The sequence below is a fragment of the Orbicella faveolata genome, unplaced genomic scaffold (genome assembly GCF_042242905.1).
Source record: "Orbicella faveolata isolate gen_17 unplaced genomic scaffold, um_ofav_v1 contig_14, whole genome shotgun sequence".
Taxonomy (NCBI): domain Eukaryota; kingdom Metazoa; phylum Cnidaria; class Anthozoa; order Scleractinia; family Merulinidae; genus Orbicella; species Orbicella faveolata.
The window spans coordinates 13,005,001-13,020,000 of NW_028301541.1; the positions used below are offsets into that span (position 1 = coordinate 13,005,001).

Here is a 15,000-nt window from a genome sequence, read left to right on the forward strand (position 1 = left end):
CAAAGAAGTCGCAAATTTAAACTGAGAATATTACAAAACGAATCTTGTCTGTTGAAAAGAAGAAGCTACAAACGGTGAAAACACACATTCAAAATGCTGTACCAGCTCGTCTGGTACACCGGCGTCGGGAGCATTGTGCAGTTCAACACAGGGTCCAGGAATTAACTGAACTAACAACGATTTCCCGAATCCCGTTGGGAAAACCACCAAAACATCCTTGCTGTGAATAAAATTCGCCATTCCATCCCTTTGCTCGGCGCTTTAAAAGTTGTCAACACCGTCGAACGTTTTGAGAAACTTTTGATATGGCTTTGACCACATCTTGATCTTTCACACACCTTAATTACAGCGCGCGAACAAACATCAACCTCAAAATCTACCATCCACGATCATCACGTCACTCAGCGACATTTCACAGTCTCACGTTCTCTATTCTTAGAAACCAATCACTGTGTCTGTTAGATTAGAAAACCCTTGGGAGGTCGTTAGGAGCCAATCAGCTTTCTAGTCCAGATTCTTGACTAGACTGATTTAAACTGGCTTGTCATTGGCTCGGCGCTATCAAAGAAATCGTGCTCTGCTCCAGAGGTTTTTCGCGCGGGTCACAATAGAAGACATGACCGACACCGGAAACCGCGCAAGAAAAACCTCTGGCACCCAGGGTATTACAACTACCGTAAATCCTCGAATTAGCGCCCGGGGCGCTTATTCGAGGGGGGGGGGGAGGGGGCGCTTAATCGAAGGGGGCGCTTATTTAATTTTTCCCAAATCGTGGCCTAACATGATTTTTTAATGCATCATCTGCGCGTTAGCAGCAACATAAGCTGTTTATCGCCATAAAAACCTGATCCTAAAGTTTAAATCGCGGCACCGTTAGTACTTAACGTGTTCAACGTGCTCACTTAACGTGTTCACAAACTGAAACAATGTACAAATCTAATACTACGTCACGTAGTACAGTAATAGCCCACGTATAGAAGAACCAGGGTTTTAAGAACCTCTTAGGCTAAAATTTTAATTTTAAGCCCTCTCCACATAAGAACCTATTAAGGCTTAAATTTTAAGTTAGGTTCTTATCAGTGGGGTTGCTGTAAAAGTGTATAGGTAGTGGCATGACAGTTTAAGTGCGAAGCAAAGGGGGATCCTCATGATACAATGGACTGCTAGGGGAGGCATGGAGAAAGCTCTCCTCAGACGAGACGTTTGCTAAGAAACTGTTCATGAAGACTGGTTGTCTGATGACAGTTGATGGCTCGGATGATGATATGATCAAACCTCAGGGGCTAGAGCCATGCAGTTTTAAATTTATTTTTTTCATTTCCCCTCATTGCTTGAACTTGTTATGAATTTGGTATCAACATGAGTTTCTTTGTTATGTTTTGTTAAGGACATATACTGTACCTGCATTGAACTGGCTATAGGCATTGCTCTATGGTGCAAATAAATGATTTATACTGTATTATGAGATGATATTTATAATATACATAGTATATTCAGATGAAATTCATTTAAAAATATAAGAACCTATTTTAAGGACCTTGGTAGCATAAACTCTCTTTAAGTACCATTTATATAAGAACCTATTTTGGCTAAATTGAAAAATTTAGGTTCTTATACGTGGGCTATTACTGTATTAGATCCTTTGTTGTCTCGTTACTCGTCTACAAAATGGGAGGAGGCGAGGGGGGCACTTATTCGAGGGTGGGGGGCGCTTATTTTAAATTTCGGCCGATAGGAGGGGCGCTTATTCGAAAGGGGCGCTAATTCGAGGATTTACGGTACTTACAAAACCACGTCAAACACTACTTACAATGCACAATACTACGGCTAGAAACATGCAAATACTAACATTACTTACTAACACAACTTACTAATTAACAGTATGACCGTTATTACTTACAATATCATGACACAAGCTTAAACATACTAATACAGTTACTGTTTGATTTTGACCATAATCCTAAGTGGGTATAGGGCCAGATACTCTCCTTCGCCATGTCACACGGTCACGAGCAGCTACTGTTGCCTCGCTCCATGAGTCAAAACCCAATGCTGTTCTTTCTTTTTCTGCGGTTATCAACCCATCCTCCCATGTGATAAAATTATCATTTGGAGTTACGCAAGTAGTTGTGCTGTTCCCCATGTAAAATTGCTTATTAGAGTTTCCGGTTTCCGTAATCGATAATTTTTTACGGGATGGGGTGATTGGCCCCATGCCCAACCCCCAACCTGGAGGGCCTGGGTTTTCTGTCAGGGTGTCCTTCCCTTAGCCACAATATCCAGTTATTTGAAAGGCGCCGGATACCCGCCTTTTGCCGTTGTCGCTCAGCTGCAGTACAACTGCATTACCGGGGTTATGAGGAGGACATGCGACAGCCGACTTGGTGGCAGAGCCTATGACACGGTGGGCATTTCCTGGCATTTGCGAAGTACACCTGGTAGCCCCAGTGCACTCCACCAGGACCCCTTACCACCCTTCAACCCTACACACAGTTACTATTTACACAGGACAAATTGGCCTCCATTTTTTATCAAATTTATCCGAAGCTTTGTTTTCACTGCAAATATATGTATATTATTCCGTTACAAATCTAGTTTTGATCTTTATCTGTGACTGGGTAGAGCGGGTGCCAAAGGATGGACGCGCAATTTTAAGCTCGCTCACTCGAGAGGCCAAAGACCCCAATAAATGTAGTAAATATTGAGTATGTCAAAGATAAGGCGAAAACGAAAGAAGTTAAGTAACTCGTCAAGTATTGAAGGCCCTGCAACTGTCCAAGACCAAGAAGACGAAATTTCAGACTAGCAAACGTTTGCAACTATTGTGGCGTCCGAGAAAATAGTAACGAATCGCCCTGACTGGCTGATGTTTGGAAAGTGCTTACTGAAATCAAAACGAACACAGAGAAGCTGCTACTCGAGGTGAATTCGTTTAAGGTAAACTACAAAGAGTTACAGGATAACTTAGCTTCTGTGAAGGCTCAAGTAGATACCTTAGTTGAAGAAAATAAAATCCTAACGTCGAAAGTAAAATCCCTTGAGAATGACAAGTTGAAGTCCAAGACAAAGTTGAAAGATATGGAACGAAGACTCGACGAGGCTGAAGTAAAACATGACGATTCGGAACAATATACTAGAAAATTCAATCTGGTAATACATGGGATCTCCGAAAGAGAAGATGAAGATAATGTGAAGAATCGTCCGCGTTGCAAGTTACAACACAAAGAGTCCGTTATACAAAGCCGGACTGCATCTTAGAAATGTTTTCTCGCAAGATCTAGGACCGGGCAAGATTTATATCAACGAGAATTTAACGGAATGGAGAGCCGAACTGTTTAAAGAGAGAGGTGGCGAATGGTCTTTCAAAATCTCAGCTTCTCGCAAAATTTTCGTCAAATTTCACGGGTTAATCCTAAATTAACTAACGAACTAACTAAATTGTCTGAATTCCACAAAAAGCTACAAAACCTACAGCAACGTCATTTTGGCGCCAGAAAAAACATTTATCTTGTTCTAGGATATTGTAACGTAGTGTGTTATAGTCGAATTTCCAGTTCCAGCTTGTTTTGCAGAAGCTGACCAAAAGGCTAAAAGGGGAATCAAGAAGCGGCTATCTCTAAAACGGAGAACGAGGAATCGATGAATGTGGAACGGGGAACGGAGAACGGGGAACGGGAAACGGGGAACGGGGAACGGGGAACGGGGAACGGGGAACGGGGAACGGGGAACGGGGAACGGGGAACGGGGAACGGGGAACGGGGAACGGGGAACGGGGAACGGGGAACGGGAAACGGGAAACGGGGAACGGGGAACGGGGAACGGGGAACGGGGAACGGGGAACAGGGAACGGGGAATCTCTAAAACGGAGAATCTCTAAAAGGGGAAATCTCTAAAAGTGGGAATCTCTAAAAGGGGGAATCTCTAAAAGGGGGAATCTCTAAAAGAGGGAATCTCTAAAAGGGGGAATCTCTAAAACGGGGAATCTCTAAAAGGGGGAATCTCTAAAAGGAGGAATCTCTAAAAGAGGGAATCTCTTAAAGGGGGAATCTCTAAAAGGGGGAATCTCTAAAAGGAGGAATCTCTAAAAGGGGGAATCTCTAAAAGGGGGAATCTCTAAAAGAGGGAATCTCTAAAAGGGGGAATCTCTAAAAGGGGGAATCTCTAAAAGGGGGAATCTCTAAAAGAGGGAATCTCTAAAAGGGGGAATCTCTAAAAGGGGGAATCTCTAAAAGAGGGAATCTCTAAAAGGGGGAAACTCTAAACGGGGGAATCTCTAAAAGGGGGAATCTCTAAAAGGGGGAATCTCTAAAAGGGGGAATCTCTAAAAGGGGGGATCTCTAAAATGGCGAATCTTTTAAACGGGGAATCTTTAAAAGCGGGAATCTTTAAAAGCGGAAATCTTTAAAAGTGGGAATCTTTTAAATGGGGAATCTTAAAAAGCGGGAATCTTTAAAAGCGGAAGTCTTTAAAAGCGGGAATCCTTAAAAGTGGGAATTTTTAAAAGCGGGAATCATTAAAAGCAGGAATCATTAAAAGCGGTAATCTTTAAAAGAGGGAATCATTACAACTGAGAAACTTTAAAAGTGGGAATCTTCAATGCTTATGGCCTGCGAACATGCTCTCAAATGGGAAATTTGCGAAACGAAATTGCGACGCTCGGCTCGGCTTCCCTTCGTTCGCAAATATTTCTTTTCGTCCGTTCCACACGCTCTCGCTAGAACGCCTGTTTGCAGGATAAAATACCTTTTAATAAATGTTTTTAAAAACCAGGTAAAGTTTATTATTAGTAGTTATTACTGCCTCTGACATTCCGCAATCTAGCCATTTTACAGGAAATGTCACAGGAACGCGCAAAGGTCAAGTTTAAAAACTGATCTCCTCAGGGAATATCTCTGTCAGGTTATATCTGTCAGAATATATATCTCCGGTTTATATGTATATGCCACTTTGCTGCACACGTTGGTCGATGAAAGAAAAACGACAATAAGGGATTGTTATTCGCTGACGAACAAATTTTAACCTACATTTTATCCGGACTTGTTCTTTGCGACCACTTTCGCTAAGATGTCGCGACAAGATCGGTTGTCATCATTCACTGTGCTAAAACATACCTGGTGAGGCGTTCAATTTCAATTGTTGACAGCCCTAGGTTGTTTAACGTTTTGAAAATTTTGCCGATATGTGCTGAAGTTTATTACAGCGTCAGTTTACAGACATATAGATTATCTTCCATTGAAGAAATTTCAAACTCCATGACAATAATTTTCTAGTTACAAAAAAATTGAATGGCGGGCGACCTGGGAAACCATATGAATGCATGAATCGCCAACTGCTCGCGGGAGGTTTGATTCAAGGCGTCGCATCGGTGGTAAGGAGAGTTTCATGCCAGTTTTTCACAATATTTCCTAGAGAAATTCATTTGTTCGAGTCAGAGATTTTGGCGGAAATTTGCCCAGTATAATCAGTGATTCCTTGCTAATCCAGACCGCTCTTTGCGCCATGCCGTCAGGTGGAGAGGAATTTAAAGTTCCACTGCCATTTACTTTTCGAAAGAAAAAGGTCGCTAAGTTGCAAGTTCTTCCACATTTTAAGTGGGATGACCTCGGCACAAGATGTTATCGAACAAGGTTCATTTGGTGCCGTATTAAGAATCAGTAGACGTCGTAGTGAAGAAACTGCTCTCGTCCTCTGCGGGCTTTGTTGAAGCTTTTGCCAAAGAGGCCACGTTGTTGTCGGCTATCTCTAAAACGGGGAACGGGGAACGGGGAACGGGGAACGGGGAACGGGGAACGGGGAACGGGGAACGGGGAACGGGGAACGGGGAACGGGGAACGGGGAACGGGGAACGGGGAACGGGGAACGGGGAACGGGGAACGGGGAACGGGGAACGGGGAAGGGGGAAGGGGGAACGGGGAACGGGGAACGGGGAACGGGGAACGGGGAACGGGGAACGGGGAACGGGGAATCGAGGAACGGGGAATCTCTAAAAGGGGGATCTCTAAAAGGGGGAATCTCTAAAAGGGGGAATCTCTAAAAGAGGGAATCTCTAAAAGGGGGAGTCTCTAAAAGAGGGAATCTCTAAAAGGGGGAATCTCTAAAAGAGGGAATCTCTAAAAGAGGGAATCTCTAAAAGGGGGAATCTCTAAAAGGGGGAATCTCTAAAAGGGGGAATCTCTAAAAGGAGGAATCTCTAAAAGGGGGAATCTCTAAAAGGGGGAATCTCTAAAACGGGGAATCTCTAAAACGGGGAATCTCTAAAACGGGGAATCTCTAAAACGGGGAATCTCTAAAACGGGGAATCTCTAAAAGGGGAAATCTCTAAAAGGGGGAATCTCTAAAAGAGGGAATCTCTAAAAGGGGGAATCTCTAAAAGAGGGAATCTCTAAAAGGGGGATCTCTAAAAGGGGGAATCTCTAAAAGGGGGAATCTCTAAAAGAGGGAATCTCTAAAAGGGGGAATCTCTAAAAGAGGGAATCTCTAAAAGGGGGAATCTCTAAAAGGGGGAATCTCTTAAAGGGGGAATCTCTAAAAGGGGAAATCTCTAAAAGGGGGAATCTCTAAAAGGGGGGATCTCTAAAATGGCGAATCTTTTAAACGGGGAATCTTTAAAGGCGGGAATCTTTAAAAGCAGACATCTTTAAAAGTGGGAATCTCTTAAATGGGGAATCTTTAAGAGCGGGAATCTTTAAAAGCGGGAATCCTTAAAAGTGGGAATTTTTAAAAGCGGGAATCATTAAAAGCAGGAATCATTAAAAGCGGTAATCTTTAAAAGAGGGAATCATTACAACTGATAAACTTTAAAAGTGGGAATCTTCAATGCTTATGGCCTGCGAACATGCTCTCAAATGGGAAATTTGCGAAACGAAATTGCGACGCTCGGCTCGGCTTCCCTTCGTTCGCAAATATTTCTTTTCGTCCGTTCCACACGCTCTCGCTAGAACGCCTGTTTGCAGGATAAAATACCTTTTAATAAATGTTTTTAAAAACCAGGTAAAGTTTATTATTAGTAGTTATTACTGCCTCTGACATTCCGCAATCTAGCCATTTTACAGGAAATGTCACAGGAACGCGCAAAGGTCAAGTTTAAAAACTGATCTCCTCAGGGAATATCTCTGTCAGGTTATATCTGTCAGAATATATATCTCCGGTTTATATGTATATGCCACTTTGCTGCACACGTTGGTCGATGAAAGAAAAACGACAATAAGGGATTGTTATTCGCTGACGAACAAATTTTAACCTACATTTTATCCGGACTTGTTCTTTGCGACCACTTTCGCTAAGATGTCGCGACAAGATCGGTTGTCATCATTCACTGTGCTAAAACATACCTGGTGAGGCGTTCAATTTCAATTGTTGACAGCCCTAGGTTGTTTAACGTTTTGAAAATTTTGCCGATATGTGCTGAAGTTTATTACAGCGTCAGTTTACAGACATATAGATTATCTTCCATTGAAGAAATTTCAAACTCCATGACAATAATTTTCTAGTTACAAAAAAATTGAATGGCGGGCGACCTGGGAAACCATATGAATGCATGAATCGCCAACTGCTCGCGGGAGGTTTGATTCAAGGCGTCGCATCGGTGGTAAGGAGAGTTTCATGCCAGTTTTTCACAATATTTCCTAGAGAAATTCATTTGTTCGAGTCAGAGATTTTGGCGGAAATTTGCTCAGTATAATCAGTGATTCCTTGCTAATCCAGACCGCTCTTTGCGCCATGCCGTCAGGTGGAGAGGAATTTAAAGTTCCACTGCCATTTACTTTTCGAAAGAAAAAGGTCGCTAAGTTGCAAGGTCTTCCACATTTTAAGTGGGATAACCTCGGCACACAAGATGTTATCGAACAAGGTTCATTTGGTGCCGTATTAAGAACTAAATATTCCCAGAACGCTCGCGAATCAGTAGACGTCGTAGTGAAGAAACTGCTCTCGTCCTCTGCGGGCTTTGTTGAAGCTTTTGCCAAAGAGGCCACGTTGTTGTCACAGCTACGCCACGAAAACATCGTCCAGTTCAAAGCTGTTTGCCAGGACCCCATGGCAATTATGCTAGAGTACGTGTATTTCGATATTGAAGTTTTCGGCGGTGAAGGAAGAGTTTTACTAATATGCGAGCCAGCGAGCCATGCGAGTCACAGTGCGAGCCATGCGAGTCATGCGAGTCATGCGAGCCATGGTGCGAGCCATGGAAAATGAAAAATAAAAAATAAATAAAATAAAAAATTAGTATAATAAAATGTATTATCGTTTGTCACACGATGTAGTCACTTTAGGTGTAGATCGCGACGTTTCGACTGCTTACTGCTAGTCTTCTTCAGGCGATAAGGTCGACTGATTGCACGGTATCATTTATATGTGATTGGTGCATTTCGATCCTCCTATTGTTCCAGTGTTCCGACGAGTAGCTGTTCCCTCAGTGGTCCGCTGTTTGTACCGTTCTCCTGTTGTTGTGTTTTTTGATCGTGCGGATCCATGCTTCAACCCCAAGAAGAGAGCCCGTCGCGGAATTTAAATCTACCGCCGTTTTACCTTATGTCCAAGGAGGTTCGGAGTCTCTCCGCCGCTGCCTAGAACAACAAGGCATTCGCACCGTCTTCAAGTCCTACACGACACTTCGGTCACACCTAGTGCGACCAAAGGACACCGTCAACCCGGCTAAACAAGATGGTGTTGTCTACAGGATTCCCTGTGAGTGCGGCAAAGTCTACATCGTAGAAACAGGGAGATCTATGCAGGAGAGGATCAAAGAACACGACAGGGATATACGACTCGCCTGTACCCAGACCTCCGCCGTTTCTGAACACACCTACGAGACCGGCCACTATCCTATCTGGAATGAGGTCAAGTTTATTGATCGAGATCCTCACTGGTACACACGTAGGGTCAAGGAAGCTATTCACATAAGACTTCACCCTAATAACATTAACAGGGATAGTGGAATTGAAATTCCTGAAGCATGGATGCCCACGATCAAAAAACACAACAACAGGAGAACGGTACAAACAGCGGACCACTGAGGGAACAGCTACTCGTCGGAACAATGGAACAATAGGAGGATCGAAATGCACCAATCACAGCCGACCTTTGTGATATAAATGATACCGTGCAATCAGTCGACCTTATCGCCTGAAGAAGACAAGCAGTAAGCAGTCGAAACGTCGCGATCTACATCTAAAGTGACTACATCGTGTGACAAACGATAATACATTTTATTATTGCATCTACCACGATGAACAACAACAACCTTTTCCTCGACAAAAATTAGTATGTATATAAGATATATCGTACCGCACTACTTATTCATGGTCCATCCGCCATTGTCGGTCGTTTTCAAACCCAGTTTCTCGTACCTATGCCTATCTACTTTTAAAACGAGATATTTCAACAATCTACATAGCAAGACACTCACCTTGCTAGCACGTAACTAACTAAATAAAATAAACCCAAAAAATAGTCAAGAGAGTAAGTCAGTTCGAGTTATACAATGGATTCCCGATTTCTCGAACCTCCCAGAGAAACGAAAAATGATTCGAGATGTGTGGGGATGAGGGAAAATTTCTCCTAACTTTTTTTGACTCTCTTTTGCTAATGGGACCAAAAGATTGTTTCGAATAATAGAAGGTTTAAAGAAATCGGGGCTCTAAAATTCTACTGTAATTTTTAAAATTGTAGGGAAATTGTGAACAAGCTGTGAGCAGCAGCAACAATAACAAGAACACAAAGAGCAACAAAGCTCCACTACGTTCTAAAGACTACAGAGAAGGCGTGACTTCGATAGTGTTATGTAATCTATACAGTATTGATGTTATCTGAACCTTGATCATGCCAATGGGATAAATCGTTTTACTACCAACACGTACCTTCGATGGTGGTTTTCTTCGAAATTTGTACTCCTTTCAAAAAATACTATTCAAGATCTTAAAAAAACTAACTAAATAAATAACACAAAATAAATACAGTCACGCACTTAAATATATTTACGTTTTAGAATCATCTAAGAAATTAAAACCGTCGCTTCATGTGGCTATAAGTGTAACTCGTATCATGTATATATTAAAATACAGCGTTATTTAATGTATTTCTTATCAGATGTTTTGGTATGTAGTATCCCTGTTTATTTAATATTTTTTTCATGTTTAAACCGTGGCTCGCATGGCTCGCACCCTGGCTCGCATGACTCGTATGGCTCGCTGGCTCGCACATTAGGCAGACCCGTGAAGGAAAGCTGAGCTCGTTAAACGAGTTAATGTACCTTATCGACAGTCAAGACTGCAATGGAATAGAGGGCACATTTGTGGATAAGATTGCCGCTGATGTTGCAGGAGGACTGCTCTACTTGCACGAAAATGGAATAGCGCACAGGGACTTAAAATGTGTTGGTTAGCAATCACCACTATCGTGCGGAGATGGATCGAAATAAGATAGCTTACGCGTGGAAACACGAGCCTGTGATAAGTAAGCTCACTGATTTTGGCGAAAGCCGATCGCTAGATATCCAAACGAGATCTGTACGTCACTCCTGAACTAAGAATATAGATAGAACCTTTAGGGCTTAGAACATAGGCACATATCGTTGCCAGGTTTGTTAGTTTTGTTCTGTTGTTTTGGAGTGCTTGACGAAATCCTGGTCTCTGGTTTAATTTACGATAAAGGCAGATATTGTTCAGTCGCCATCAATTTGTAGGAGCTGGGGAAACACTAAGAAAACACTAAGAATATACTGTTATGAAAATTTGTTATTTGCTTTTGTGGTTTAGAATAAATTAAATTATCGTTTTGTCTACAGGAAAAAAAAAGCACGAGAGTAATATCAGGAGTGAGGAGTGTAAAAAATTTACAGATTGCCCCTTTTAGAGATTGCCCCTTTTAGAGATTGCCCCTTTTAGAGATTCCCTCTTTTAGAGATTGCCCCTTTTAGAGATTGCCCCTTTTAGAGATTCCCCCTTTTAGAGATTCCTTCTTTTAGAGACTCCCCCTTTTAGAGATTCCCTCTTTTAGAGATTCCCCCTTTTAGAGATTCCCCCTTTTAGAGACTCCCCCTTTTGGAGATTCCCCCTTTTAGAGATTCCCCGTTCCCCATTCCTGGATTCCCCGTTCCCCGTTCCCCGTTTTCCCTCTTTTAGAGATTCCCCCTTTTAGAGATTCCTTCTTTTAGAGACTCCCCCTTTTAGAGATTCCCTCTTTTAGAGATTCCCCCTTTTAGAGATTCCCCCTTTTAGAGACTCTCCCTTTTGGAGATTCCCCCTTTTAGAGATTCCCCGTTCCCCGTTCCTGGATTCCCCGTTCCCCGTTTTCCCTCTTTTAGAGATTCCCCCTTTTAGAGATTCCCCGTTCCCCGTTCCCCGTTCCCCGTTCTTCGATTCCCCGTTCCTCCTTTTAGAGATAGCCGTTGGTTGACCTCTCTCGTTAGCACTTAGGATTTAAAGGTTTATAGCTGTTCTTTTTGTTAGGTAATTTGCTGTGTTTGTTATGTCTTTGTATTTCATCATAAATAGTTTTGCATTCCTTTTCGTCTCCTATCACGCACTGTTTTTAACTTTTGGGCCTTGTATTAACGGAAGTTAACAATACCTTTTATGAAACCAATTTTTTCACGTAGTAATGGCATGTAATTTAAAAGTTATCTCGCTAAATGTGCGAGGTATAAGAAATCAAAACAAAAGGAGAGCAAACTTCTGCTATTTAAAACCGCAAAAAGCCACAATTTTTTGTTTACAAGAGGCCTATTCACAACCGGATGATGAGAAAATATGGTCTGCGGGATGGCGCGGAGAAATTTTCTTCTGCCGTGGAACTGTACAGTCCAAGGCAGTATGTATTCTTTTAAACCCAAACTCTACTTTTAATTTCGACGTCATTCAAAGAGATCATCAAGGCAGAATCTTGATTTCAAAACTTAAAATCTGTGAGGAAATATTTTTTATTGTTCAATCATTGCCAAGATACTGCAGTAACACTCTCGAATGAAAAAATTGCTTTTCATGATATACATCACGTAACTGATATGCTCTCGGACCCCGTAAGACGCAGGCTACATTTGCTCATCATCTTGGTCAAACAATATATCTATTCCTCAAAACATCTTCAGAAAGAATTGTCTTTGGATGAACTTGTAAACAAACTAACTACTCAATGGAAATTAGAAAAATGTATCTAGATGTTATATTACTTATTTAAACATAATTTTATTGGCATATTACTTAATAAAATAAAGAAAATTAAAAAATAATCAATAGCATTATTACAATATAAGGTTGATTGGTATATAGAAATTCTGCTGTCAATCAAAATGAAGGATGTAATGTATTTTTTTTATATCTTACATAGGTAAGGTAATGCATAGGCTTAATCGTGTTAGCTTTTTGTTTAATTTCTTTAGTCATCTTACTTTTTGTTTATGTCCTGTTTTGTTATCTTTTTGATTACTTATTTGTGCTTTTTTTCAACTTTATAATTACAGAGAAGTACCATGTAAAATTCAAATACTGTATTACTGTAAGTAATTTATATCAGTGTAAACAACCCAAGCGTATTTGTGTGTATAAATAAAGCGTGTGGGCAAAAAAAATCTCTATCTGTACTGTTCTCCCGCCCGCCATTTTAAAAACACTGAGAACGAGGTTTCAATGAATGACAGGTGTCAATGAAAGTCAGTCGCGTTTCTCTCAGAAAAATCTCTCCTTGTTCAAGCCTCCATAAATATCATCCCTCTGGTTTTTTCTAACATGTGGTCCAAACTTTCCTTTGGCATATATCATCAACCTGTTCCCATCCTTCGACTCGTTCCCGGCTTGATGACTGTCTGAATTGACACCATCCGGCACAGATCAAATAGCCTCACCTCGAAATCTCCAACTTGGATCACGCGTTCGCGTGCTATACACCAGCCATTCTGATACGTCCGGGGTCATTTTCTATTTCTCCCTTGTGCTTCCTCTTAAAGGAAGTCCTGGTTTTCTGAAGTATGCCAACTGAGTTAGCTTCCGCCGTTTTAGGTCTCCCGGCGGAAATTGCCCGTTTGGAGCTTTTACCCGTGATTGTTATATATACAAGTGAACTAGAAGCTTGAACCCAGCAGACACCTAACAAAATACCTGTGTGCAAGTAAATATATGAAATATATTACATTTGAAACGCGGAGGAATATGTTAAGACATGTATGATCATCGTTGTTTTAAGTGAAAAGACCAATGACGGACTCTTACCAATTAGATTTTTATTCAGCGAAGAACAAATTGTGCTGAGATATCAATATTGACTCAGCATCGCGTGTAGCGAAATTTAACTGAAAGCTTTTAACTTGATATTACTTTGCACCGTGGCACTCAATATAATGATCTTTTCCAGTAATAATCTGTAATAAAAAAAACCAACCGATACGAACGAGGCTAGACGTTTTCGATGACTCTTGAAGCAATACACTTTGAGAGTCACCGGTTTTATGTCGCTAACGAATGAGTCATGTTTTGTGCCAGCAAGAGTCTCAACAAATTCGGGGCTATAGAAGAAACCTTGGTTCTTAACTTAATGGGGGCTTATAGAAGTCATCATAGCTCTCCATTTAAAGGAGGGCTATAGAAGTCACCACGGGTATCTATTTAATGGGAGAGGGTGGACTAGAGATTACACCATGGGTCTTAATTTTCACGGGGACCTATAGAAGCCAACCAATAGTCTCCATTTGAAGGAGGGCTATAAAAGACACCATGAGTGTCCATTTAATTGAGGATGGTTAAAGAAGAAATAATGGTATCCGTTAATTGGGGGGGGGGGGAGGGTATGGAAGACGCCATGGGTCTCCATTTTATGGGAGACTACAGACGATACCATAGGTCTCCATTTAAAGTGCATGTGAGGTAAAAAGAATTATTAAGGACGGTGTCTACTAAATACAAAGGTTTTTGCGCCAGGTTAGGACCTCGCGGAAAAAGTAGATCTTTGCAACGACTATTGGAATCCACGAAGGAAAATGGGGGTAGCCACACATTTTTTCGAGATAATTAGTCTTGTATCTCAACAAAAATGCTGACATTAGCATTTTTCCGAAAAAAGAAGGAAAGGATATTTCTTCACAGATTTTCTTAGGATTCGCCTTTACATACAGAAAAGCAAACACATTTATAAAGATCTTAAAACTACATGGTAAATGTTAACATAAAAACCATTTTTGGCATGTTTTTAATGACAAAATCGTTGCAACAGCGCTTTTAGTGTCTCTGACAGCCTTCCTCTGGTTCAGTTAAAATATAGTCTAAATACCTTTTGGTCACAACCAGAAACTACTCACGTGTTGAATAGGCTTGCCACACCAATTATAACATAAAATGTAGGGGTAACCACGCGTTTTTTAAAGTTATTGATCTTTTTTGAAAACTTTTAGGGTGCCCGTTACATTTTTTCCTGTCACCTCCCCAGTAAGTAAAACATTTGCGTATCTCGCACCTGTTTTGCGCGCGCACTACGCCATCTGCAGGTTCATGTTTACAGTTGGATTTCAGTATAATTTTCGACAGATAACAGCTAGTTTTTCAGCTGGTAGACGTTAACAGTTAGTGGTTAGCGATATGCTTCTAGTCTGGTGTTTCTGGTTTAAGTACAGGTTCATTAAACTTGATTTGGTAACAGCAGGAAAATTTTTCTTTCATTTTACCCGTCTACTGACCTCGTGTACTTGGTAGCGTACCTGATTGCGTCATTAGGGAGTTTACGAAACCACGACGGCGACGCCGAGGACAACATCGATTAAAAAATGAATTTATATTTTACCTACGAATCTCGCGATACTCTGAAGTCATTTACTTTGTTTATCACTGTCAAAACTATCGCAAAAATAAATCCGGAACACAGCGAAAAATTTGAAATAAAAATTTAAAAAATTGGCCGCTGTGGTTCACGTTCTCGAGACAACGCAGAATCTGGTCATTTCACGTTGTCTTGCAAAGGACGGCAAAGAAATGTACCAAGATATTACGCACGTGCACAGCCATTGTGCTGCTTGTTAAT

At 41.3% G+C, this 15,000-nt stretch overlaps 1 protein-coding gene across 1 annotated transcript; it reads left to right on the forward strand.

Moving 5' to 3' along the window:
- Positions 1-7,653: 7,653 nt before the first annotated feature.
- Positions 7,654-10,509, forward strand: LOC149114069 (uncharacterized). The gene is made up of 2 exons (XM_089286689.1): positions 7,654-8,094; positions 10,223-10,509. The coding sequence occupies exons 1-2, from the start codon at positions 7,720-7,722 to the stop codon at positions 10,379-10,381; spliced, it is 534 nt and encodes a 177-aa protein (XP_089142815.1). The 5' UTR covers positions 7,654-7,719; the 3' UTR covers positions 10,382-10,509.
- The last annotated feature ends 4,491 nt before the right edge of the window (positions 10,510-15,000 follow it).

Bases quoted from the DNA above. Each gene is read 5' to 3' on its own strand.
- LOC149114069 (XM_089286689.1), top strand. From the start codon at position 7,720: ATGCCGTCAGGTGGAGAGGAATTTAAAGTTCCACTGCCATTTACTTTT. The intron at 8,095-10,222 runs GTTTTACTAATA...CGTGAAGGAAAG, and splicing joins TTTTCGGCGGTGAAGGAAGA to CTGAGCTCGTTAAACGAGTT.